At 39.5% G+C, this 27,611-nt stretch overlaps 2 protein-coding genes across 2 annotated transcripts in view; both read left to right on the plus strand.

The window, feature by feature from the left end:
* LOC112436107 (CD209 antigen-like protein C) overlaps nucleotides 1–4,170 on the plus strand; it is a 5,382-nt gene extending 1,212 nt beyond the window's left edge. The window contains exons 4-6 of the mRNA XM_076875113.1: nucleotides 656–798; nucleotides 2,056–2,159; nucleotides 2,626–4,170. Of these exons, the coding sequence (XP_076731228.1) occupies nucleotides 656–798; nucleotides 2,056–2,159; nucleotides 2,626–2,770 (392 nt within the window). The 3' untranslated portion in view covers nucleotides 2,771–4,170. The remainder of the gene's footprint in view (nucleotides 1–655; nucleotides 799–2,055; nucleotides 2,160–2,625) is intronic.
* The window catches only part of LOC101465715 (CD209 antigen-like protein A), a 32,852-nt gene extending 5,791 nt beyond the window's left edge, over nucleotides 1–27,061 (plus strand). Inside the window, exons 2-6 of the mRNA XM_076875114.1 lie at nucleotides 16,999–17,100; nucleotides 17,199–17,303; nucleotides 17,887–18,029; nucleotides 26,166–26,269; nucleotides 26,638–27,061. Coding sequence (XP_076731229.1) covers nucleotides 17,219–17,303; nucleotides 17,887–18,029; nucleotides 26,166–26,269; nucleotides 26,638–26,788 — 483 coding nt within the window. The 5' untranslated portion in view covers nucleotides 16,999–17,100; nucleotides 17,199–17,218 and the 3' untranslated portion in view covers nucleotides 26,789–27,061. The remainder of the gene's footprint in view (nucleotides 1–16,998; nucleotides 17,101–17,198; nucleotides 17,304–17,886; nucleotides 18,030–26,165; nucleotides 26,270–26,637) is intronic.
* The last annotated feature ends 550 nt before the right edge of the window (nucleotides 27,062–27,611 follow it).

Consider the following 27,611-nt stretch of genomic DNA (forward strand, 5'->3'; position numbering starts at 1 on the left):
ATTCCATGTGCCTTATGTTCAGTTTTACTTCCCCATTATATTATGTTATGAAATGTATATTGTATTCCATTTGTCTTTCAGTATTTTCGCCTTGCAACTACTCCTCAGCCAAAACTGAACTGACCTAGTCCGCACAGGCATGCCATAATACTTCAAATATAACTTGGCACTCAGACGTTTAGGTGATAAGTTACAGCGCTGATGTGTGTCTTTTTTGTTCCATGGTTATCCATAACCATGATTTTAATCACACTTTGGAGAATGATGATGGCAAAAATTTGGGGGGGTAATGATGCTCCTTAATGACGCTCTTTCAACTTCCTAAATCACACATTTCTGATAATATAATGACAGCAGTAGTGTTAGAGCATTTATCTAAATATTTATTTTGGCTTTGGCATTAGTTGATGTGATGGCTGGCTTTGGCAACAGGGCATCAAAGCAGTCAAGGTGTAATTTGTGAGCCGCGGTCAAGCCAGTGACAATTTGATCTCACTGAACAAAATCAATGGAATATGATAATATGCTGAAAAAGAAGTCCAGAGGAATTAAAAGTCTTTTCTGGCAAAAGATCCCAGTTAATTAAATAGAGATCTGATGAGCATTACAGCTTATTTGCTGGTCTGGATTGTCTCTTGCTTGATGTTTCTTCCAGAGAAAACGTGTCCTACAGGATGGGAAATGTTCAGTGATGTCTGTTATTTCCTCTCTGGAACCTCTGGTAACTGGGATGAAGCTAGACGGGACTGTAGAGACAAAGGAGCAGATCTGGTGGTGATAGACAGTTCTAAAGAACAGGTATAGTGCATGTATATTGCAATTAATGTATTCATTCATTTTATGTGTTTCTGTTAACCTTTCAACATTCATTCAACATATCTGAACATAAAACCCAGAAACATCTGTTATTCAGTCTCACTGTGGAGAGCAATTCTGTATAGCACCAGGGTTATTGTTATGGTTAACTAAAACTAAACAAACTAAAAGTAATGTGATTTTTTTATATAACTAAAATTAAATAAAAACTAGAATAAAAGTTAGGTTAATTAATAGTCATTCTAAATTGCCCAAGGCTCATGGGAACCCTGAGGAGTATAAGAGGAAGAGAATGGATGGATGGATTGATGGACAGAGAATGAAAATTAGGACTAACTGAAATATTTTTTGAACTTTGAAAACAAACTAAAATGAATTTTTTTTAAAAATGTAAAGATTAGTTATTAGATAGTTTAGGATTAGTTAGTGTTACGAGTTCAAATATTGAGGGTGAGCGCAGAAACAACAATTGGTCCAGGAGAGTCGGTCAAACAATGATTTTAATGAACACACGCGTGGGGAGATGAACACTGCACACAGACAGCATCGATCTCCGCCCAATGATACACAAGCAGTTGTTTTTATAACATATGGGTATTATTTATGACGCCCCCTCATGCGTCAAAGCAGATACAATACATGCATAAGTTTCAAAACCACAAATGTTCTGTTGACGACTTTTGACACATTTAAAAGGACATCTTCTCCGTCTCGAGGCCAGGTGCTTCCTATTAATCTTCTAACTCTCGCTTATCTCCTGGAACAAACTGTCCCTTAGGCAAACACAATTTTGCAGTCACAAGCTTTTGCAAACTATTATTTGAACTCTTACCTAAACATGAGTCTAACTACTCTGTGTGTGTGTGTGTGTGTGTGTGTGTGTGTGTGTGTGTGTGTGTGTGTGTGTGTGTGTGTGTGTGTGTGTGTCTCGACCTCCAACGCACTCAGCCTCACCCCGCCCGTTGGCGCTTCTAACCTTTTACCAGACAGAAGCTCTGTGTGATAGGTGTAATAATCTTAACTAAGAACATGTGTAATCTATTGAATAAATGCTTTGATGAAATGATAATTAATGTAACGGTAATGATGATGGTTATGAATAGTAGCAGTAAAATATTTCCCTGATCTCCACATTAGTTTGGTTAAAATTATTACAATTTAAATAAACAAAAGGAAATAAAAATAATTAGAAAATGGAATTCTGGTTAAAAAAAATGTTGTTTCTTTCATGTTTAACAGAACTTTCTCACTACAATCATCGAAGATAACACTTGGATTGGTTTGACTGACAGTGGAAAGGAAGGACAGTGGAAATGGGTAGATGGAACTCCACTGACTCTGGCGTAAGTCTTCACTTTGTTTCAGTTTATTACATTTACTGGATTTCCAGCAATGTGTTTTTTTATGAACATATATGTATGCAAAATAATCTCATCAGTAAGCTTACATGTCAGGTGGTTGAGCCAAAATAAGGGCAAAAGGTTAAAGATGGATGCTACTGACTTTTTTTTGGGGGGGGGGCAGAAGAACTCAGTTACGACCTTTCATACCTTTCATGACAAATACATCGATCCATCCATTTTCTCCACCATTCAGCTAGCACACATGTCTTTGGACTGTGGGATGAAGTGGCAGAGAAAATGCAAACTGCATACAGAAAGGACACAGTAGATTTGAATCCATGCAACACTGTTGACAACTGCACCAGACAGTGGGGTCATTGTCATATTTTTTTATAGGGAATTAAATCCCCACACTCAATTTCTTCATCTTACTGATATGTTCTTATATAACACCTTCGTTCTTTAGGAACTGGGCGACAAATGAACCCAATAATGGAGGCTCACCAAATAGTGAAGAAGATTGTGTGCATATAAGAGCTGGAGATCGGAGGACTTGGAATGATATTTCATGTACAGCTTCTATGAAATGGATCTGCAAAAATCTACCATAACACCACTGTACAGTTTCTTGGAGAGCATATATTTCTACATGTTTTGACATTTTAACTGTGATTCTTGATCTATTCTACATTTCCATTTTAATGTTGTCCTCTGTTCTGACTTCGTACATTTACTGTACTGTGTTTTTTAATGTAACCTTTCATTGTTACGCTGATGACCTGCAGGTTTATGTTCCTTTGACCATTTGAAATTGTGCTGAAGTCTCTAAACTAGAATCGTGTCTATCTGCAATTAAGGGCTGATTATCTGATAATTTCTTGCTCCTAAATACTAATAAGACAGAGTTGATGGTCATTGGGCCACAAAAATTTCAGCACTTGTCCCAAAATTTCATCTTGAAAATTGTTGACAGGTGTCAGAAATTGCAGGGACAAGGTAAAAAACTTGGGCGTGTGGTTCGACATGGTGCTCTGCTTCGAGTCTCATGTAAAAGAGATAACAAAGACCGCCTTTTATCATTTGAGGAACATAGCCAGAATCAGACAAGTTTTGTCAAGCGACACTGCAGGGGTTCCTATCCATGCATTTGTGTCTTCATGTATTGATTATTTTAACGCTCTTCTTTCTGGGCTACCAAAGAAAAGTTTCAGAGGTCCACAGATGGTGCAAAATGCAGCTGCTCACATTTGAGCACATTACCCCTGTACTGAGAGCTCTTCATTGGCTACTTTGTCAGGTTCAATCAGATTTTAAGGTCCTGCTGCTCACCTACAAGGCTTTAAACGGATTGGCACCTCTGCGACCTTTTACACCTTTAAGTTCCATCCAGTGCTCCACGATCTCAGGACTCTTCTCTAGGAACCTTCTCCTAGAGCCAGAAAAATGACAATTTTTAGTTTTTTTTTTAGTTTTTAAAACTAAGTTGAAGACACATTTGTTCACCCTATCCTACATGTTTTAATTCTATGGCTTTTAGTTTTTTAAATTCTTACTGTTTTTAACTTGTATTGTTTTTTTACTTGTATTGCTATGTATCGATTTGATTTATTTATCTTTTTAGTTTCAAATAGATGTACAGCACTTTGTTTGAAAGCGCTTTATATAAAGTTATTATTATTATTATTATTATTAGGTGCAAATTTATATTCATGGCAAAAATAACCAGTGGTTGTATGTTATTTGGTCAGCAGAATGTATTTAATTCAGAGAATCAAGCACAGTGCCTCATTAAGAAACATACAAAATTTTTATTTTTTAAGTACTGGTAAAAAACAAACAAACCAAATTTTAAAAAAGAAGAAGAAGAGGGTGGCCCACTTTTGTCTCATTGTAGCATTACAGAAGCTACTTCAGTTTACTCCATGGTGTCTGTTAACAGGGCAAACATTTCAAAACACCAGCGCAGAGAGTTCTCTGTAGAAAGTCATGTAAGAGAGAATATGAAAGAGTATGACAGAATAAACTTTAAAATAATTGTTGATAAACTTCTGCTTTGCTTTAAAACTAAAAGTCTTGGTTGGTTTATTATATAAGAACATCTAGTACCTCTTAAGTATGACATTATTTTTGTGCCACTATTCTGAGCGCACGTAAAAAAAATTTGAGCGCACGTAAAAAAAGGTTTGCGGGTGCAAGTGTTGCATTTTGAGGAGAAATTTATTTTGAGCGAAGAAAAGCTGAATTTGAGTGAACAAAATTAATTGCTGCGTGCAAAAAAATGTATTTCAGTGTTTGCTATTATCCATACACACACACACACAATTGCAGCCGCAATGTGTTGCTTGCGCTCTCAACATTTCTGCCCGTGCGCGCTCAACTCTTTTTCTACACGGTTATATTTGTGCCACAAAACCAGCCAATCACAGACTTTGATGCAAAAATACCTGATTGGCTGTTCTGGTCTCCAATCAGCTCGAACTGACGAAATGCAATATCCCAGAATCCATTTCGTCCAAAACTCAAACGAGGCAATGGCGGAGGAACACAGAGTGGCGGAGTTTGAAATATTACTCTTTCTGGGTCACAAAATAAACGTTTAAGATATTTTTATGCGAGAATGGTGCTGTGTAAACTTCAAATATCTGCTCGATTCATCAAGACATCACATATTTCCATAACTGCTCTAACGTTTTCGGAGATGCCTGTTACCCACCAGCTGACCGGGTGGTCACTCGGGGTAAACATAATATATAAGGCTGAACTGACAAAAAAAATCACAGACTACACCACCAGGTATTATAGAAAAAAAACAGTCTTTGAATGAAAACAGACGCTGCCCCCCTGGCAAAACTTTCCTAGACCCGCCCCTGCACAGTTACCAGCTGTCAGCTACTTAGAAAAGGATCCTGATGTTATTTGTCTCTCAGAAACAGTTCATAACTTCCCTTCAACTCATTCATGTCACCTAAAAGATAAACCTGTTTCTCCATCACCTGTTCAGCTCTGATGATTCAGTAAGGACGTCTCCTGGTTTCATCTTCATGTTTCCCTCTCACCACATATCCAAACCAACATCATGACCAGCAGCTTTTACAGCTGTGGCTCCAGCAAACATCAGCTGATACTAGAAATTATTATTAAATAAATTCTAACAACAGCTTATCAAGGTTAAACATGCTGCTGTTGTTTAGCGTGACATCTGCTGGTTTCCTCTTTCTGGCGCAGTGGGCGATAAACAAACAAGAGAGAAAAGCCAATCAGCTGATCATTGATCAGTTTCATGATTTAAGTAGCAACAGGAGAGGGAGGGTGAGAGAATAAGAAGCAGCTGACAGCGTAAATACACAGAATAACTCAAGCTTTGTGTTGTTTTCCATTCTAGCTGAAGTACGGGACAAACTGTTCCTTTTCAGCTCAATACGAAACGCGTAATATTTTCTCTGAATACGGCACGATTCCGTTTTTTACAGGACGGTTGGCAACTCTAATAACTAACCTTATGAATAAAATAAAGTTCACTATCAGTAACATCATAGCAACCGAACAGCTGTATAGAAACTTCGTCATGCTAGCTAGTACGCAGTACGAGTTATTGTAACTGACTGTAAAAATTCAGCACAACGAAAATAAACTCCACCTAAACTTGGTTTATATCTGACCTGGATAGACTGCAGGTCATAACTTCTTACCTGAAGTTCAGGTCACCTGACACTCGGACCGGCGGCCAGCAGATGTATTTTTATACATCTGCCAGCATCTGGCCAATCCACCACCTTTCATTGTTTATACCGTTACAAAAAATAAAAAATTATTGGCCCATAAAAATGAAAAATCATTTGTCCGGTGGGCTGATGGCCAGTCCAGCTATTGTCGTGCCATGAGTTAACCCTTCACGTGCCAATGGTGGCACGTGTGCCTAGGGTTGCCGACCCCTGGTCTAGACGCTGGTGGTGGTGAAGACAAAGACTGAGGTTTGGAAGTTCTGACTAAGGTGTCTGTGAGGTGAAGATGGGGAAGAGGTGGGCTGCATGAATGAGATTCTGAAAGAGAGAATGATGGAGAGCGCAAATCTAAACTATGCAAATTGGCGGCTGATTAATTCAAAAAAGGCAAGCAAGAAGGTGATTGGGCTAGAAAAATGATGACATTAATGAGATTGCAAATGTTGAAACAAGGTTGTGATGTGGAGAACAGAAACGCCCAGGAAAGCCGGAAGATGACATTTACAGCTCTTTCTTATTGAACTTGGGCATATGCTTCATTTAAACCCCTGAAAGTGGCAGTGTCTCTCCCAGAGCTCCAGTTTGGTGACATCTATGTGTATCTTGTAGAGAACTACTGCCAGAATGGAAGATTTCAAAGTATGGACAGCTACATGTATTTTCTATCTGGATTTGTAAATAATGCTGTCATGTCAGAGATGGACAACGAGAAACTGTTCACCATTAAAGCAAAGGCAAGCACTACATAACGTCATGTCGCAATGGTAACGTTGACTGAGGGTTTTTTTTTTTTTTTTTTTCCAGTGTCAGGTAAATCATTTCTATAGTGTAAATTAGCATCAAGTTGGCCTGAAGTCAGGGTTAGCAGAGATGTTCACATGTTGGTGCTATACTATATGCCCTTTTGGCAGCTGTAAATAAATGTAAATTACACTGGAGGAGAAAGGACTGCAGTACTGTTTTTTGCATGTCCCAGGAGCTGTGACATCAAATGAAAACTATGAATTGCCATCCCTACTCATTAGGGGTGCAATGATACACAAAATTCACAGTTCGGTTCGATACTTTGGTGTCACGGTTTGATATTTTTTCAATACAAAAAAATGTTTATGCATTTTAATTTGTCATTTATTAAAATTATAAATATATATTTTAACTCAAAAGTACAGTTTTTAAATTTAATGTTGTTGAAACAACAAAATAATAAAAAATCTATCTGATCGAGAAATCACTCATCTTTGGAAAAGAGAGTTTATTACAGAGAAATGGCTCTTTCCAAAATAAGAGCTATACTATACGCTTCTTCTGGGCTATATTCTCAGCAGCATATTAAACATATTAGGTCCTCATAAGGAGAATCATCCTAACGGTTGTCTAAATGACTCAGGTAAAGTTTGTAGCATGCGTGCTTGTTGTTTTTGTCTGCTTCCACTTGTCTTTGCACGAGGATGATGTCGGCGTAAATGTGCAGTCATATTCGTTGTATTCCCACTAGTGCTGTCAGCGTTAATCTCGTTAAAATTACATTAACGCCATAACACAGCAAATCTCTGTTAACGAGTTACCGCGGATCGCCCCGCGCATGGGGCTGGACGGCGTCAACACGTTAACAAGCTAACTGCGCTAACGCACTAGTTCCCACCAATTAAGCATTGCGTGGCACATCCGACATACTGTTTTACTTTTGTCCATGACGCGCTTACCTTCAGGGTCATGCTTCACATGAAAACCAAGATAGTTCCAAACGCCAGATCTGAATGAGGGTGGGGGAGGTTCAATTTCGGGTAGCGTTGAGGCATTTGCCATGTTGCAACGAGCTTAGCTTCTGTCTTGCTAGCTTGCACTGTGCTCAGTGGATCTGCACTCGACAGTGCAGCCTAGGCGGAGTAGTCGAACGTAGATCCACTGAGCGCTCAACACAGACAGCATCGTCAGAAGAAAAGTTGATAAAACAAATAAAAGATTTTGTATTGTTCGATACATATGCGTACCGAACCAAAAGCACTGTATCGAACGGTTCAATATCGATACGAGTATTGTTGCACCCCTACTACTCATAATGCAGCTTTCAAAAAAGTTAGGGCATTTCTCATGACATAACTAAGAATCACCTGTGCAATAGATGCTAAAACAAAGCAAAGTCTTTTTCACATGTCAAAACATAAACTCAGTCTGTGACCAAAGAATTAAAACCCTTTCACCACCACTTTAAGACACCAAATGGCTTTATAATAATACTGCAAAAAATGTAGAGAAAAAAAACTGTAAGGCACAATAATGAAATGTGAAGGATTTATTTTTAATTTTACAGAATATGATTTCTGAAACAAAGAAAAGAGAAATGATACATAATAAAACATGATTCCAAAAAATGTACAGACTATAGTGAAGTCATACTACATACGCCTGTGTGTAATTATAGCATGCACGACTTGCACCTGTGATACAAGACCAAAAGCATGTCAAAATAAAATAAAGGATCACCATGACATATCTTTGTGGTAGGAACCCCCTTGAAGAATAGCTGTGCTGAGGGAAATTTTGGAGCACTGACAAAGAAAAGAGGAAGTAACAGTGGCGGCTGGCCCATAGGGGGCGCTCGGGCTCCGCCCCCCCAAATGTGGAGGAGTAAAAATATATATTTTTAAAAAATTCATCAATGATAGTTTTACTATGTGTGTGCCCATATACAGCCAGGCGTATTTTAACATTTTCACCAGTTGACTCATTAAAGTTCAACCAACAAACGGTGTTTTTCTTCTTCTGGGGCGCTCGTCAAAGCGCCCTTGATATGCAGCGAAATAGCCTATCATTAAATGGTTGCCAGGGGAAAATAATAAATATTTGACCTATCAGCGTCGCTGAATTAAATGGTTTGGGGGCGCTTAAAATTGCGCCCCTGCAGAAAACGTGAAAGCTCACGAGTTCATATGGACAACAGTGTAAAGCTAGCTGTGCTAGGGAAAACTAGCATAGCGGCGCAGCTAGATGATGGACATCGGATTGCTTTAAGAAGGCACAACGAAGAGGTAGATAAAAACCGTCATATTTTATCTAAAATCATCGATTGTATTAAGTTTTGTGGTGCTTTTGAGCTAGCAATGCGGGGACATGATGAAAGTGATTCCTCAGACAATCCAGGGATTTTTAGAGGTTTAGTCGACTTGATGGCATCAATTGATCACGACTTGAGGCAACACCTTGAAAATGCTACTGTATTTAAAGGCACCTCGAAAACAGTCCAGAACGAGATCCTGGATTGCATGTTGGCAGTTCTGAGAGAAAGGATCGTGGAAGAAGTAAAGGCAGCGAAGTTTTTAGCCATTCAAGCTGATGAAACCACTGACATTTCTACACACTGTCAGTTAGTCATGGTGCTAAGATACATTGACCAACGAAACCGTATTCAAGAGCGTTTTTTTGAATTCATCAAGCTACCCAATGCTTGTGCAGATGCAATAGCCAGTGCCTTATCGGAGAGGCTGCGCTTCATCCTCCCCCAGGGACAAGAGAGAAAGTTGATCGCCCAGGCCTACGATGGGGCCGCTGTAATGAGGGGTACCACTGGAGGAGTGCAGCGTAAGATACAGGACATTTATGCTAACGCTCACTACGTACATTGTTATGCCCATCAGTTAAACCTGGTAATGCAACAAGCAACCTCCCACATCCCTCAAATCAGTCACTTTTTTTCCGACATAGCAGGATTCGCTTCTTTTTTTACTAAATCGAGCAAGAGGACTGCAGTGCTTGACGAGGTGGTGGCGCACCGACTTCCAAGTGCATCGGCAACCCGTTGGAACTTCAACAGTCGTGCTGTGAATACAGTGTATGAACATAAAGACGATCTGGTGAGGTGTTTTCAGACCATCCGTAACAGTGAAGGATTTGATGCCCCTACAAAGAGAGATGCCGGTGGTTTCGTGAGAATGCTGGAAGACGAAGCTTTCTGTTTTTTCCTGGCCTTGTTTCACAAGATAATGCCACATGTAGACATGCTGTATAACCACCTACAGAAGAGAAACATCGATTCTGTCACCATCGCAGGGATCACCCAGACATTCATCAGCCGCATGCAGGCTATCAGGTAGGCATAAAAGCATAAATATGTAACCTAGAATAAATGTTAATTATCTATGCATAGATTCTATCAAATTCTCTGCATATATTCTGTGTTCTGTGACTTAAATGTTTAATGGAATTCAGATAATTTTGATTTATATCAGCCTTTGAAGTAATTTTATGAAAAATATTTGATTAAGTATATTTGATGAAGTATATTCCCAGTAATGATTTGATGTAGCCTATACCATAGGCTATTTCCTGAAATTATGGCCAGGGCCTTTATTTACTTGCACTGGTTTTCCCCCAGCCATTAAACCAGGTCCGGTTATTAATTAAATCCGGTAATTCCCGGTAATTAGAACACAACCTTTGTTTGGTTTGTGTTTGGTTAATATATCCCTATTCAGTTTTCAGAAGCCATTAATGAAACTTATGTATTGGATCAGGGAGGCACTTCCTAATCTGGTTGTGGATGAGGAGTACAGGGGACCTGTTCAAGACCCACCCACAAAGAGACTGAGAACATTGGGGGAAGACAGGCAACACCATTTGGCACTGGAGGTAAGCACTAGCTGCTTGGTCTGATTTAAATCGGATCATCAGATAAAATCTAATGACGATGCTGTCAGATGTCATTTGATATAGTGGTCATGACTGTTTTGTTTTGTTATGGACAGATTTTTTTTTTCAGAATAATGATTAACATGAGACATGTGCCAAAGTCTTACCACTGAATCTAACTCTTACCAATTATATATTATTGGATAGGTGTGCGACACCATTATGAGCCATGCCAAGGAGAGGTTTTCTTTCACCAAGCACCTTGTCAGCGCCACTCTGTTGCAAGGAGACTTGTTCCAACAACACAGCAAAAATTTTCCAGATGCAGCACTACAAACCACAGTGGAAGCCTATCCCTCATTGGACAAAGCCAGACTTAAAACAGAACTGTCCCTGATCTACGACAACGAGGAGTTTCAGAGTTGTAGTGGTGCGCTGGCGCTCTATCAGGTTCTGATGGAAAACAACCTTCAAGACACATTCACCGAAACTGTAAGTCTTCTTAACATCCTCATCACCACACCAATGACAACATCAGAATCGGAGAGGTGTTTCTCTACTTTAAAGAGGATAAAAACTTTCCTGAGAAACAATATGGCTCAGGATCGGCTCAACGCTCTGGCTATGCTGTCCATAGAGAAAAAACTCACACAAGAACTTCCTGATTTCAACACCAGGGTCATCGAGAAATTTGCCACTCAGAAAGACAGACGAGCAAAGTTCTTGTACAAATAAGAACCCTTAACCATATTTACTCTCTTTCTCCATCCCTCTCTCTTTCTCTCTTTAGCCCACCCCCCCAATCAGTTTACAGTTGTTGTTTTCAATAGTTATTTTTCATTCATTCAAAAAAAAAAAAAAAAAATCTGTTCATGTTCATTTTTACAAATTTATACAAATGGCCAGAATATGGTTGTTCATTTTTACAAATCTATACAAATGGCCAGAATATGGTTGTTCATTTTAAATTTAAATTAAAATTGTGTTGTTTGATGTACTCATTAAATGGGTCATTTTAGTCGATATCATAAAAATTGCCCCCCCTGAGATTTTTTTCAGGAGCCGCCACTGGGAAGTAACTACCAAAAATACTCTGTAAAGCTTTATTTCCTTGTACATGTACATTCACAATAAAGGGCTATTCTATTCTATTCTGGGCATTAATAACTTAAAATCTTTTTATTGTTATTTTAGTAGTTGTACTATTAATGGGGTTTCTTTCTGAAGTGTGGATTTTGACCAGGCACCCCTAGTACAGGAAGGTCTGGAACCAGCTCTCCTTTTAAAGTCTCTGATCCTATGAGTATTACCCATTAGGCAAACAGAAATTGGATGGAGCCTGGTAGGAGACTCTCCCAGCTCTAGATGAAGGCATGCTTGCCAGGGTGGCCTTGCCATCCCCAAGCATCTGTAAATTTGTAAGGCCAGAGTAACCTGTAAGAACCCTTTGAGTGATATTATGATAATACACATTTTTACCTTTACTGTTTAACCATGTCATGGTCCTGGGTTCATGACCCAATGTTTTGAGTTTTGTATCATTATTGAACCTTGATTTTGTCATTGTTTATCCTCTTTTGGTTTCTGTTTCTGTGTTCCATGGTTGCTGTCTCCCCTAGTCAAGTCCATGTCTGTTATGTTTCCTGTTTTACTTTGAAAGTCTGTGTCCTATGTCAGTGTATTGAGTTTTACTTCCTCTTGGTCTTGTCATGTCAGATTGCTCCCAGCTGTGTTCTGCTCCTGTGGCTCATTCCCCTCGTTATCCCTCAGTGTATTTAAGCCCTGTGTTTCTTCATCAGTGTCACATCATATGTGTTTCATCCCTCAGGTCATGTCAGGTTTCAAGACTCTGTGCAGGTCATGTTCATGTTGCTTGTTCTTGTATATGTTTCATAGTTCTTTCATGTCTTAGCACAAAGTCTTGTTCATAATTGTCGAAGTTGTCTTAGTTTTCGCAGTTCTTAGTTTCACCAGTTTAGGTTCTAGTTTAGTTTAGCCACTATCCTTGTTGTTTTGTCTTGCCTTTGTATCAGCCACAATAAAGGCTTGCCTTTTGTTTAAAGTTCAGTTCCACCTCCTTGCTTGTGTCTGCTCCTGGGTCCACCTCACTCTCTCCACCAGCAGACCGTGACAAACCAATGGTTAAAAGGGGAGTGTCCACAATTTAGATTTTTGAATGTTTAATATTTCATTAAAGCAATTTAGCAGGAGCAGAACTGCAAATAAAATCATAAGAAACCTAATATGTTGTGTAATACTCCTATTCTGAACTAAGTCTGATTTCTAATGGAATACATAGCATAGAATAACCCTTTATCTGGTCTTTAAGTCTGACGTCATTAGTCTGGGCCCAAACTCTGCTGCAGGTCCACAAGTCAAACGATCACTGTGGCATCACTGAGAGTTGAAAAACTGTCTAAATTCTTTTATCTGTAATAAAATGATCAGCGTGGCTGCTCTACCAGGTGTAACAATTAAGTTTAACATCCAGGCATCCATGAAAATGGAATTTATGACATTTAACGGAGTTAGAAGTTAGCAGGGTGTTAGCTCGCTAGCGTCCATCTAAATACAATATAGCATGTCCTGACTAAGGGAATTCTGAAACAAATTAAAACCTGCAGCTCTGCTATCACTTCCGACCTAAATGAAGACAGAATACTAAACAGCAGGGACGTTTTGTGGGGTTACTAAAGTTTGGCTAGCTGATATATAACAATATACGTGATCGCTAGCGACACAGCTTTGTTAGCAGCATAATATAAACAGTGAAGCTGGAGAGTGAATGCTAACTTTTTCTCACTCGATAAAAGTTAACGTGAGGATTCTCGATGGTCAGGGACAAATGCAATCGCTTGGCAGGGTGCTGTAAACAGACCAAACTTCAGTCAGAAGAACAACTGAGATAATCCATCCGCAATGCAAGGTTAGTCATTTATATACCGTATTTATGGGACCATAAGGCGCACTGTCGACAAACGGGTCTGTGTTCATACATAAGGAGCACCGCATTATAAAGCGCATTAAACAAAACAAATCAGTCAGAAAAGTCAAACTTTACTCAACTCATTCTTGCTTCCTCCACTTCCATACCATTAATTCATTAATGTTGAATTCTCTGGTAGCTGCTTTATAAACACTGGAACATATGTTATTCCAGTGTTTTTCTAATTTTTGCTATGTAACTTTGCACTGTCCACTTTCTGCTGTAACAAATTTCCCACGTGTGAGACTAATAAAGGTTATCTTATCTTACATTAATGACTAACCTCATATTGTGGCTGGACTATCTCAGTTGTTCTCTCCTACTGAAGTTTGGTCCGTTTACAGCAATTTTCCATGCGATTGCATTTGTCAAAAAAGTGGAAAAAGGTTATCGTTCATTCTCCAGGTTCACAGTGTTATGCTTTGGTATGCTAACATAGCGGTGTCGCTAGCGATCACTAGCACAGCATTATATACTAGGGCTGGGTATCGTCACTGATTTCTAGAATCGATTCATTCCGATTCACAAGGTCCTGAATCAATTCGATCCACGATTCGATTCAAATCGATTCGATTCAATTCGATTTGAATTTGGGAAATTTTGCCTCAGACAGTCAGAAATATTATAATTCAGATAAGTACATTTACATATTTTTGTATCTATAAAAAGGAAGCTGACACTCGCAAGACTTTATCAAAGGTGTGAGCATCACAGCAGATGCCTTTGTGTCAAAGTAGCTGAAGATAAAACACAAAAACATGAAGGTGATTTTCCTGGCATCGGATTTTATAAAAATATTCTGCAGTACATCAAAAACGAAAGAAAACCATTAATAAACATATGAACATTACCTCTGGTTTTATTAGAGACACAGCTAAACGTTTTGCATTTTGTATAATTTTAAAAAGTTTCAATTTGTTCAGAATCCTATTGAATGGCAGAAATTAGGTTTTTTAAAAGGAAAAAAAAACAGCGGCCGACAGCCTTTAAATAATAGTAGTCTTGTGTGTAACAAGCAAGCACAGATTTCGGGGATAGACTGGAAACTGTTCTTGAAGTACACTGAGAAAGAGTGAGACACAGAGAGAGAGAGCTGTGCATGAAGTGTGGTGGAAGCAAAACAGCAAAAGTCAGAGTGAATTCATGACGATGTTTATGGTTCAGTCAATAGGCTATTATTTGGAGAGAGATAAAACCTGCAGCTTCAGAATCAGCGAAAAAAGGGCGTAAACACAAAGCGCGGACCCGCGGATCAGAATCAGCGAGCTGTCAGCTTTCAGCCCCGACCGTGTCCGTGCCGTCGGTGAGAAAGGCGACATCTCACTGATTCTGATGCGTTTTGTGTTTACGTCTTTGTGCAGAAGCCGTGTACCTGCTCTCATTTACTGTTTTAAATGTTTGGTGGTTGTCAAAATTTTGTGACGTTTCACCTGAGATTCTGGAATTTTGGGCAAAATACATTTATATTTAAAAAAAAAAATCGATTCAGGATTTTAATGAATCAATATCACTTTATTCAAGCCAGAATCGATTTTAATCGATGAATCGATTATTAAAACCCACCCCTATTATGTACAATCTAGCCCAACTTAAGTAATCCTACAAACGTCACTATTGTGTAGTTTTCTCTCTCATTCATGTTGGAAGTGATAGCAGAGCTGTACATTTTATTTTTTCTCCAGAAATCTCTCAGTCAGAACATGATATATCATGTTAAGGTAACTAGCGAAACCAGCGAGCTAACTATCTACTAACTTCCTGCTAACTTCTAAATTCTGTTTTCATGGATGCCTGGATGTTAAACTTAATTGATACACCTGGTAAAGCAGCAACACTGATCATTTTATTAAAGATGAAAGAATTTACACAGTGTTTGTTTCGGACCTGACGCGGACGGAGTTTTGGACCCAGATTACTATGAGCCGCGAGGCTCCTGACTACGGTAGCCATAACGCTCAGACAATTCATCAAGCGGTGCAGCTTCGTAGCTTAACAAAGTCCTACTAAAACATTTTTTGACAGATTTTTGAGCGCCGTGTACCACATAAAATCAGCTCGAGGTCAGTAAACACAGCCAGAATTCATAGATAAGGCTCACTGCCGATTTTTGAGAAAATTAAAGGATGTTAAGTGCGCCTTATAGTGCGGTAAATACGGTACTGCTGCATGGGCTGGGCTCTAGTTACATCGTAAGGGTTTAAAAACTGAGCTTTAAAATGAATAGCGGTAATGAAAACCGAGAGAGGCCGACAGTGATCACTGACTATTTGTAGGGGCTTTTGGAGATTAAATATAACAAGATACAAAGCATTAAAATATGTTAAAAACACAAAAGCCGGATTTGTCACGTCATCACTTAAAGACCGGTGTTGTGCCAAAAAGAGATTTTCTGCCAAAAATTGATTTCTGGTATTTGCCAAAAACTGATTGCTTGTATTTACACTGCTATAAATAACTTGTTGGTCTATAATATGTGAAACATATGTCACATGTATCCTTCATGAATGATATCACGTCATCTTGAGCAACAAACAACATTCCTGTAACAAGGTAGAAGCCGCAATCAGTTTTTGGCAGTGACTTTTGTGTATCCTTTATTTATGCAGTTAAAAAAAATTATTGTTGACTTTAAAAAATGTCTCTTTTAAGAGTAATCTGGCCAAGAGTACAGCTTAAATTGCAACAAATGCAAAAATAGTTCTGTAAACATATTTTAAGTGGACAATAGGGAGCTGATTGATTATAATGTAAGTACAATAACACAGTTACAAAGATACTTGAGAAACAGGTAATTTTTTAAAATTTTATATATAACACCTTTGTAATAACTGTTCACCAAAGTATATTTAGCAGCATACGTAACGATATTACACATAAAAAACACACGAAAACATTGGAAATCACTTTTTGCCAGGCAATCACTTTTTGGCACAACACCGGATTGCCAATGTACATGTACAACAAAATTGTGGGTGCGCCACACCAGCTGGGCTGGAATAAAGTATAAATAGTAAGACAACAGGAATAAATAACAAACATATACAATCAAGAGGGATATAGTATACAAAAAAAAAAAAAATAGAAAAGGCACACATTGCAGAACAGGTTGGGGTACGCAGGGGCCCCTAGTGAGAACAGGAAGGCTACACGGAAGGTAACTAACAGTGCCCAAAAAATAATTGGCCATCACAAGTTTCAGTGGTAGCATAGCTGCAAAACCACATATTCAATAGGTTACTTCCTCTGATACTAAAAAAAAAGTATAACTGAAACCTTTGAGGCTTTTTACATTTTACATGTTCTGCACTGCAGAGCTCTCATAAATGATCAACATCCTTTCATGCAATGGAGGAAATTTATGTCAATCTGAAACATGACAACCCAACACATGCAACAAATCGCACAGGTAAGAAAGAAGTGGCAGAAACTGGAAAAAGCAGAGGTGTTTTAACTGTTGCACATTTTATTAGGTTCTCTATTTTGTTTATTTTTCCTTTCTTTTCAGGTCAAAGGAGCTCTAAGAGCAGTTTGTATTTGGTTATTATTCTGTCTCTAAGCCTGCTGAGTGTTTTCCTGTTGGCTGGACTTATTACTCTTGGTTTCCTCTGTGAGTTGTGTTGGTCATTGATATCAGTTCTAATGATCACAAGCTTCTCTTTTTCTTAATGAGTGAGGAGAGAGACCTAAATGCAAATGTTTCTGCAGTGAGTCACAGGCTTTCTTCCATGACTGATGAGAGAGACCTGCTTCAAGCCAATCTCACTGAAAAGACTAAAGAATTGGAGGGACTGCATTTTTTGTTCAACCAAAGTGAGTCATTGTATGAGTTGTTGTGTGTTTTTAAAAAAACTTACAAACACACATAAACCTTGTTTGTTTGTTTTTTTTAAAAAAGAAAGAAAACAAGAAAAAAGAATCCACAACAAGTAGATCTAGTCTTATATTTTGTTTTGCTTCCCCATTATTTAGATTTAGTTCAGGTGTATTTTCGGTGTTGCTTTTCATATTTTGGCTGCAGTAACATATTGATCTCCCACTTTGCTTTAGACAAGAAGAAAAATTATTTCCGATCAAATATACATAAACGTGTCACTTTAAAGACATTAGTTTGCCTTTATTAGACAGCCTTTTGGTGTGCTTCAGCACTTAAACAGCACTACAAAGAGGCAGGAGAATATGCATCCAAGTATGCAGGCATTATATTTGTGGGAAGTCTCATTTGGCTAATGAAAAAGCACATCAGTGTATCTGGTCCAGCTTTCATCAACAAAGTGATCACACAAACAAACAAAGTACAGTGTGTTAAACAGAGATCAAATAAGCATTGTTATAAAGTTCCTAAAAGATAATTCACTAACTTGCTGAAAAATTACTTGTTGGTAATTTCTTCCAGATAAAAAATGTCCTGCGGGATGGACCAGGTTCAACCATAGCTGCTATCTCCTGTCTGAAAGCTCTGGTTCCTGGGATGCAGCCGTAAAGGACTGCAGAGACAGAGGAACATATCTGGTGGTTATTGACTTCCCTGAAGAACAGGTACAGTTTTTATGTATGTGTGAGTTATTGTTTTGTAAATGAATATTGAAGTTAATATTCCTATTATTTTATGTAGATAGCTTTGCCCAGTATTCAATAGAAATTAAGCATTTCTATCAACCTTTCAGTCTTCAACTTAGCACATATCTACACAGGAAACCCTGACACAACTATAATTGTATCTTAGTGTAAAAAAAAATACTTACACTATCATGACACTTACATATAGGTCCTTGGGGGTGGGCACTAGGGCTGGGCCATATCATACCGTTCACGGTAATACCGGTATAATTTTGGGCAACGATAAGAAAATGAAATGGTGCTGGTGCCCACCTCTCAATTTTACCACTGGTGCTAGTGCCCAACTCTCAATTTTACATGTAGACATTGAGGGTTCTCTGTGTCTGGTTGCTTGGGTGTTTACTGGTTCACTCCCGGTGGCTGATTGGCAGGTCCTGGCTCCCCTGGCTTTGTCGGGCCTGTGCTGGGTGTGGGGTCTGTTCTGCCATAGCTGGCTCTAGTAAGCTGTGGTCGACTCCTTTGTCACGTGGTGTGAGCAGAATCATCTGCAGCTCAACGTGGCAAAGACCAAGGAACTGATCGTGGACTTCAGGAAGACCAGGAAACACTTGACCCCTGTTTCAATCCAGGGGGTCAGTGTTGACATTGTGGAGGACTATAAATACCTTGGAGTACACATTGACAATAAACTGGACTGGGCTAAAAACACCACAGCACTTTACAGGAAGGGCCAGAGTCGTCTCTATTTTTTGAGGCGACTGAGGTCCTTCAACATCTGCCAGAAAATGCTGAGGATTTTCTATGAGTCTGTGGTGGCCAGTGCGATCCTCTATGCTGTTGCATGCTGGGGGAGCAGGCTGAGGGTCGCAGATGCCAACAGACTTAATAAACTGATCCGTAAGGCCAGCAATGTTGTGGGGATGGAGCTGGACTCCCTCAAGGTGGTGTCGGAGAGGCGGATGCTGTCCAAGATAAAGACAATGTTGGATAACACCTCCCACCCACTCCATGACATGTTGGTCAGTCACAGGAGCTCGTTCAGTGAGAGACTGAGATTACCGAAAAGCACCACTGAACGACACAGGAAATCATTCCTGCCTGTGGCCATCTCCCTGTACAACGCATCCACTTAACACACTGTTTGCTGCTACAACTACACATGTTTCTTTTCCAAATATTTATTTATAAGTGACTTATGTATGTATGTATGTATATATATGTATATATTGTACTATTCTTAGTTAGCGTATTGTCTGTCTTGTCTTAATGTTGGTTTAAAATGGAGCACTGTAACAAAAAATAATTTCCCCCAGGGATCAATAAAGTATTCTGATTCTGATTCTGATTCTGATTCTGTTTGTAACACTATCTTCATCCATCAGCGCGAACTATCGCATGTCCGCCATGACCTGCCCGAAACCGGAAGTGACGTCATTTGCGGAAATGTAGTTTTTTACCATCAGGGCCTTATGAGCCTATACACATATTATTAAAATTTGGGTTATAATGGGTGTAGCGGACCCCCCCCCCCCGAATAAAGGATGACACTTTACTGATGACGTTTTGAAGGTTTAATGGCAGTAAACCATCAATCTCACCATAAGAGCTGGGGATGTATACATTGAAACAGCGTGTAAGCAAAATAATCCACACTCTTACAATCGTAAACCTTATAACATGAAGTTCGTTTCAACGTAACATTTAACAAATGTAGCGACTGTCACAAAAACATCTAAACGTGTCCTCATTTATATCATAACCATACCTTGTGCCTCTATCAAGGGGGCTGCTAATGACAAAAGAAATCTCCATAGGCTCCGTTAAGCCATCACATTTCAAAACTCCCGCGACTGCCGCTGAAAACTGCGCCAAAAACAGTTTTACAGGAAATCGTCCCACCAAAGTAAAAGCTTCTACACACGAACAGGAAGTTGGTAGTAGAAAACAGCAATGAGTGCCAAAATAGGGTGCAAGGAAACGCATTCAGGGTTATTTACACTCCCACCAAAATTACGAATAATTGGTTTACATAAGAACCAAAATGAATAATTTTCCCAAACAAAATAACCCATGTAGGAGTTACCTTAGGAACTTTCTAACAACAATACAAGTTTTTGTACTGGACACTCAACAACTGATAGTTTAGTAGAGCGTTGACCTTTATTATTGAGTCTCTTTTCTCCAAGTGAGATCTTTACCCTTCGCACAAGTCCATCTTTTCCACTGACAGTCTCTACAACTCTTGCAAGTCTCCATTCCCCTCTGGGTGCCAGTTCATCCATTTCCAACACAACATCACCTACTTTTAGATTCCTCTTTGGTGAGTGCTACTTTTGCCTTGAAATGATGTTGTGAATGTATTCTCGTCTCCAGCGGCTCCAGAACTGCTCTGCAAGGAACTTGCTGTACAGGTCCTCATTTGAAAAGGCACCAGGTGGGGGCAACGGTGCATTGGATTTCATGTGCAGCAGATGATTGGGCGTGAGCGGTTCTAGGCTGTTGGGGCTGTTCAAGTTATCTATAGTCAGGGGTCTGCTATTGACTATAGCCATGGCTTCGTAGAATAACGTCCGTAATGAAGCATCATTGAGTCTGTCATGAGCCAGTGACAGAGTGGTATTCAGCACACTTCTGACAGTCTTTATCTGACGTTCCCACACTCCCCCTGCATGACTAGCATGGGGTGCGTTCATCACAAAGTCACATTGTTTTTCAGTCAAGTATGTATTTAGTCTCTGAGTGTCTAGCTCATTTAAAGCTGCTTTAAACTCATTCTGAGCACCAACAAAGTTCGTTCCCTGGTCACATTGGATGTGTCGAACTGCACCTCTGATTGAAATGAAACATTTTAATGCATTAATAAATGCATCAGTAGACAAGTCCTCTAAGAACTCAATGTGAATGGCACGAGAACAAAAGCAAGTAAGTAGGAGTCCGTACTGTTTGTGTTGTTTTCTTCCCTCTGTTGTCACAAATGGACCAAAACAGTCCATGCCGCAGTGTGTGAAGGGAGGAGAGGGCTCTAAGCGATGTGGAGGTAGGTCACTCATCCTCTGACCCTCTGGAGCTTTGCGGAGTCTGCGGCAGATCACACATTGTCGGATGAATGAGGCAACTGTTTTACTCATTCCAGGAATCCAGTAGCCACTGGATCTGATTTCATTTATGGTAAATCCCTTTCCTTGGTGTTTTACTTTGTCATGACAGTGAGATATTATGAGTTTGGCTGCACAATGTTCTTTTGGGATCACGATCGGGTGTTTGAAGGTGTCACTCGTTGCATGCTGGAGTCTCCCTCCCAACTTGAGGAGACCATCTGTATCCATGAAAATGTCCAGTTTAAACAGTTTGTTATGATGTGGGAGCTGTTCTCCTTTCTTCAGCTGTTTTATTTCCTGTTCATACGCTTGACTTTGTACATGTCGAATGGTCACAAGTTCAGCATTTTTCTGCTCACTCACTGTAGCTGATGCATTTGACTTGATGTGTCTAGCCCTTCTTATGAGACGTGCTACAGCCTTAATTGCTTTGGACCAGGAGGAGAACTTACTTAGACATTCAGCAAGACTTACAGTGTCTGTGACTTTAGTTAACATTGTCTGTACTTTTCTGACTTCTGGATCTCCTATGGTCAGATCCAGCTCGACAGGTTGTGCTGTGGGCAGTTCATTTTTGTAGTTCCCATTCTTGTTCAACCTTCTCCTTAAGTGTTCCAGTCTGATCTCTGCAAGCCTTTTGTTGTCTGGTAAGTTTGGCCTTTGCTTGAATGGAAGAGGCATGTCACAGTGTCCTTGTTCGTTTTTCTTTATCCCTTCCTTAAGTTTTTCCAGAAAAACGAGATCCTCTTGTGAGACCGTTTTGTCACGTGCCTTTGTGTCCTTGAAATCTGATTGAAGAACATTGATCATGTCCATTGGTGTTACAACAGGCATTTCCTTTACCATGACCCTACGGCGCAGACTTGTTTCAGTTTCATTTGACTCTGATGAGCCACCAACAATGCTCCACCCTAGGTCTGTCTGTATGGCAAATGGCTCATTGTCTTTTCCGAGTAGAACCTGTTTTGGAGCTAGAGTTCTGGGACAGTTAAATCCAATGAGTAGTCCAACATCACAACTCAGGAGAGGGGGTATCTGATCAGCGATCTCTGACAGATGGGGGCATTGCCTTGCAGTTTCATTTGTGGGTATGTTGTCATAGTTAAATGGGATGTAGTCCTTTGTGTAGGAGGGTGGAAGGTCAATGTGAACATCTGAATTATAACCTCTCACACGTAACCCTGCTACTCTCTGACTTTTGACTGTCATGTGAACTCCCAGCATCGTGGTTAGTTTTAGCTTAACTGGATGGGATGCTGCTTGTAACTGGTTAGTTATCTCCTCACTGACAAATGTGTTGTCACTTTGTGTGTCTAATAAAGCGTACACAAGCTGCTCTTTAGATGGACTCTGAGTAGTGGAAACCCACACAGGAACAATCATGGAGGTACTACCTGATTGACCCACCTTAGTAACATTCAGAGCTGTGGCTGCCATGGTGTCATTTTCTGTGGTTGAAGCGACGTTTGTAGAGCTCTGAGGCCTTTCATTTGCCATGTGACTCTCATTGTGCAAACAGGTGGGGTGTCGTCCTTTGCAAGTGTCACATTTGTGGCGATGACGACAGTCTCTGGCATTGTGGCCCACCTTTAAGCACCCGTAGCACAGTTTATTTTCCTTCACAAATGTCCGTTTGTGGTCTAGTGACTTCTCTGAGAAGCTTGGGCACTTTGACAACTGATGACTTTCATCTTTGCAGAACATGCAGGCCACCTTTAACCTTGTGTCATTTGACTTAGTTTTTTCTCCTTGTACTGTGGCTTGTGTAGTGAAGACTTGAGTCACAGATCTGTTTGGTTTGGTCTCCCTTATGTACCTTTTCTCCAAGGATGAGCTGCATGAATAGAGTGCATATGAAGAAGTCACAGGATTACATGCAATTTCTGCCTCGAGTGCTACAAACTCTGCAAAATCCTTGAAAGAGGGAAAATCTTTGCCTTTCATGAGAGCAACTGTGACTTGACGGTTCCAACGTGTGGCAAGCCATTCTGGAATCTTATGCAATAACTTTTGGTTTTCCTCACAGTCACTTAGTATCTCTAAGCCCTTTACATGTGGTGTTGCTTGCAGACAGGTTGTGAGAAAATCAGAAAAGGTCCGTAGATCTTCTGCATCTTTTGAGTGGATTTTAGGCCACTTTGACAGTTTGTCTCTGAATGCCCTTTGAACAACAAATGGCTGACCGTAGCGTTGGTCAAGTCTTTTCCATGCATCTTTGTATGCCTCTTCATCACTGCGGTAGAACATGCCCTCAAGACACTTAAGAGCAGGACCAGTGATATACCTTTTTAACAAATGCAGTTTTTCAGCTGGAGATATACCTTTGTGGCCCACCAGTGAGATGAAGGAAGCCTTCCATTCGATGTAGGTGATGGGATCTCCGCTGAACACGATGGGCACAGGCACTGGAATTCTGCTTACTGCTATGCTGCCTTGAATAGCTTTAGCCAGCTGCAATACATCTGTGGGAGGCGATGGAGTGACAATTTGTGATTGCAGTTGTTGTAGAGGATTATCGACAGGGATGCATATTGTTCCACATGCGGGTGATATGAACCTGTAGAGAGCTCTGAGGCTGGTTGTTCAAAGCTTTGGTTGATAACAGACATCCCATTGCTCTGTAACATTAACTGACTGTCCATATCAACTTTAAACTCTTTGTCGTAAATCTCTAATTTTGCACGTGCTGCTTGCCTTTCCTTTTCTGCTTGTAAACGCTCTAGTTCAGACCTTTGTGCATCCAATTCCCTCCTGTGTTTCTCTTCCATTTCTCTTATTTTTTGTTTTTGTTTTATTTCCTCTTGTGTGATTTTTATACTGAGCTTCTTTTGCAGCTAATTCTGCAGCAGCATCGATTCTTTTGGCTGCAATGCTTGCTTCAGATTGGTAACTTGACTGTGATGCAGTACCAAATATGGACTTAGCATGTTCATAAGCTAAGAGCTGATGGAGGCGCTGCCTTTCTCTATCTGCATCATACTCATCTAGAGCTGCTAAACGCTCAGATATGATTTTCATAATGTCCTTTGTCACTGATTCACAAGAGTCCATTTTGCGCCTTATGACATGGGATGGTTCATTACGCTCTCTATATTCACTGTATGCTTTTGTCATATCATTTACTGTCCTTTCAATATCATCAGCCATTTCTGCTAACCGTGAATCTGATAAATCATTTTTCAGGTCTTCTCTGTATACTCTGACCTGGCCTTTCCAATGTTCATAAATGGTTAGCAGTTTCTTCTGTCTTTTATTCTGTTCATCCCTTTGATATAAGAGCATTTTCTCCGTGGGCACACTGGGCCGTTCTGATGGCCTTGGGAACGTTTCATTAGCTGTTTCATCAGCTTCGCATGTTAATTCCTTTCGTTGTTCCTTTTCGTTTAACTGACCTCCCTCTATATTTTCCATTTTGAGAGCAATTGCTTGTTACCGGACCGTTGCTGTAGCTTGCTGCTCCGTGCCGTGCCGTTACCGTTCCGATCGCAGGAAGCTCTCTCTCTCGTTGCTCCCGGAAGCAAGCTCTTACTGCTCCCGGAGGCAAGCTCTTACTGCTCCCGGAGGTAAGCTCTTACTGTAGCGAACCCCCCCGAATGAAGGATGACACTTTACTGATGACGTTTTGAAGGTTTAATGGCAGTAAACCATCAATCTCACCGTAAGAGCTGGGGATGTATACATAGAAACAGCGTGTAAGCAAAATAATCCACACTCTTACAATCGTAAACCTTATAACATGAAGTTCGTTTCAACGTAACATTTAACAAATGTAGCGACTGTCACAAAAACATCTAAACGTGTCCTCATTTATATCATAACCATACCTTGTGCCTCTATCAAGGGGGCTGCTAATGACAAAAGAAATCACCATAGGCTCCGTTAAGCCATCACATTTCAAAACTCCCGCGACTGCCGCTGAAAACTGCGCCAAAAACAGTTTTACAGGAAATCGTCCCATCAAAATAAAAGCTTCTACACATGAACAGGAAGTTGGTAGTAGAAAACAGCAATGAGTGCCAAAATAAGGTGCAAGGAAAGGCATTCAGGGTTATTTACAATGGTTGTATTGCTGTATAACAACTTGAAATGCTCCCAACAATGGCACTACAACATGTAAAAATATAATATAAGCTCTGGCCCACTTGGTTCTATGGTAGGTCTTAAAGGGTTAAACCCAGCATTTTGTAATTAATATTGGTGTCATCTTATGTTTCGGGTTAATTCTTGTTTTCTTAGTTCCTAGGATTTTGGTTTTTGTGTTTAGTGTTCTGTTATTCGTACCTGTGTCCTTCCCCGGTGTTCTGTTCGTATCTCTGAGTTTGTGTTTGTAAAACAGTCTATGAATTTCCTGTTTTACTTTGAAGGTAAAACAGGAAATCTCGTTATGCCCATTAGTTTTAGCTGTGTCCACCCTGCGTGTCATTTCCTCATTACCTGATGTGTATTTATAGTGTGTTTGCCTCGGCTCGACGTCGCTCCGTCTGTGTTATTCTGTGTATCTCTGCCCTACATTCTCCGTGCTGTTTTCCTGTATTTTGCATGATTTCAGGTTTGTTCACTAGTTTTAGTTTTTTAGTTTTATCCTCACTTCAGTTCATTATCGTTCACCGTAAATAAACTCACTCGCATCACCGCCGTTGTCTGCAACTTGGGTCCTCCTTCACTACATCACACGACTGCTGCCCCAGCCGTGACAATTACATTTTATTTATATAGCACCAAATCACAACAACAGTTGCCTCAAAGCGCTTTATATTGTACTACAATAATACAGATGAAACAGAGATAACCCCAACAGTTATAACTAATATTTTCTTAATATATGAGCTTTTAAGAAAATTGATATTTAGAGCTGAGGAAGAATGTTGCAAGAAACATGTAGCGAGAAAACTCAAAGTTTTAATTATTGCTGGTTTGGCATTTTTAAAAGAGATGCCTGATAAAATTGGAATAAACTACATAGGCTAAAATTGTGGTTCAAGACTAAAATAGCATGTTTTTTCTTCATGTTAAACAGAACTTCCTCTCTACAATCACCACAGAAGAAGCTTGGATTGGTTTGAATGACAAAGAACAGGAGGGAACATGGAAATGGGTAGATGGAACTCCACTAAGTTTGACGTAAGTCTTCACTTTGGTTAAGTTATTACTTTCAGTAAATTTAATCTATTTGATAACCTACACATCAATGCCTCATTGGTGAGTCAACATATTAGTGGGTTGAGCCAAACTACAAGGCCAAATGCTTAAAGCTAAATGATGACTTGTTTTGGCAACCTTAGTCAAAGCAAGATATTATATCACACCTGATGTCCTGCTGGGTTTGTCTGCCTGTATACTTTGTAAAGACCTGTTTAACAAATGCTATGTCCTTAAAAGAAAATGGTTGTCATATGAAATTTTCCTATGAAACCCTCCATACCCACACCAAACATCTGAATTTAAACTTGATAAAAAATAAGCTGATGTTATTGTTACTGGTTTGGTAGGTACTGGGCAGAAGCTCAACCTGATGATAGTGGTGGAAAAGAAGACTGTGTACATGTCAGAAAAGATAAGAAGTCCTGGAATGATCTTTCCTGTTCAACTTCTCTGAAGTGGGTATGTGAAAAAACACCAAACCACTGTACAGTTTCTTAAAGATCATCTATTCATAAATGTTTTTGTGTTTAAGCTTTGATTATAAATCTATATTTTAATTTCGGTTAGTTGTATTCTGTAAGGATGAGGTATTTTGTTGTAGCTGATGTGCATTTTTCCTTTCAGTGGAGACTGTCAGAGGAATATCATTATACAAAACAAGCAGAGCTAAATATAGGTGGTTATGTTTTCTGTTTATTTTTGTATTTTTATTCCAGCTTTGCAGTTCTGAGTTTTGTATTTAGAAGAAATCCTGTTTTGATTTCATTGTTATGTCAATAAATTGTTTTATTTTGACACTATTATTGAGTCTTTAAAAATTTTATTTTACTTTATTCTTTCAGTTGTGTCACATTTGTTTCAAATATTGATTTTTATTAGGTAGTTTGAGAGGTAGCTTTATTTCCTGCAGTTTTTCTCTGTTCCTTTCTCCATTTGATTTCTGTGTTATTGAGTGTTTATATTCATGCCTGTGTTACTTCTCGTTTGCATGTTTCCTCTTTTCCATTTGCGTCCGGTATTAGTTTTACTTCTTGATTCTGTTTTCACCTGTTTTTGCGGCTGTTCTCATCTGTGTTACTTTCACCAGTGTCTTGTTTCCCTCCTGTTTGTCACTCCCCAGATCAGCCATCAGTGCATACATAGTTCTGGCAGTCTTGGTTGAATATTCCAAAAAGTTAACTCGTGCCTCCTTTTTAAAAAATTATTGTTCCTTGACATTAGTGGAAACTGTTATGTGGTCAAGGAAAGATGCAAAGGAGTATGTGTCACATATAGATATCTTATATCTGGCCCTTCCATTGATCTATCTACTATCTACTGT

Source organism: Maylandia zebra, linkage group LG16, assembly GCF_041146795.1.
Source record: "Maylandia zebra isolate NMK-2024a linkage group LG16, Mzebra_GT3a, whole genome shotgun sequence".
Taxonomy (NCBI): Eukaryota; Metazoa; Chordata; class Actinopteri; order Cichliformes; family Cichlidae; genus Maylandia; species Maylandia zebra.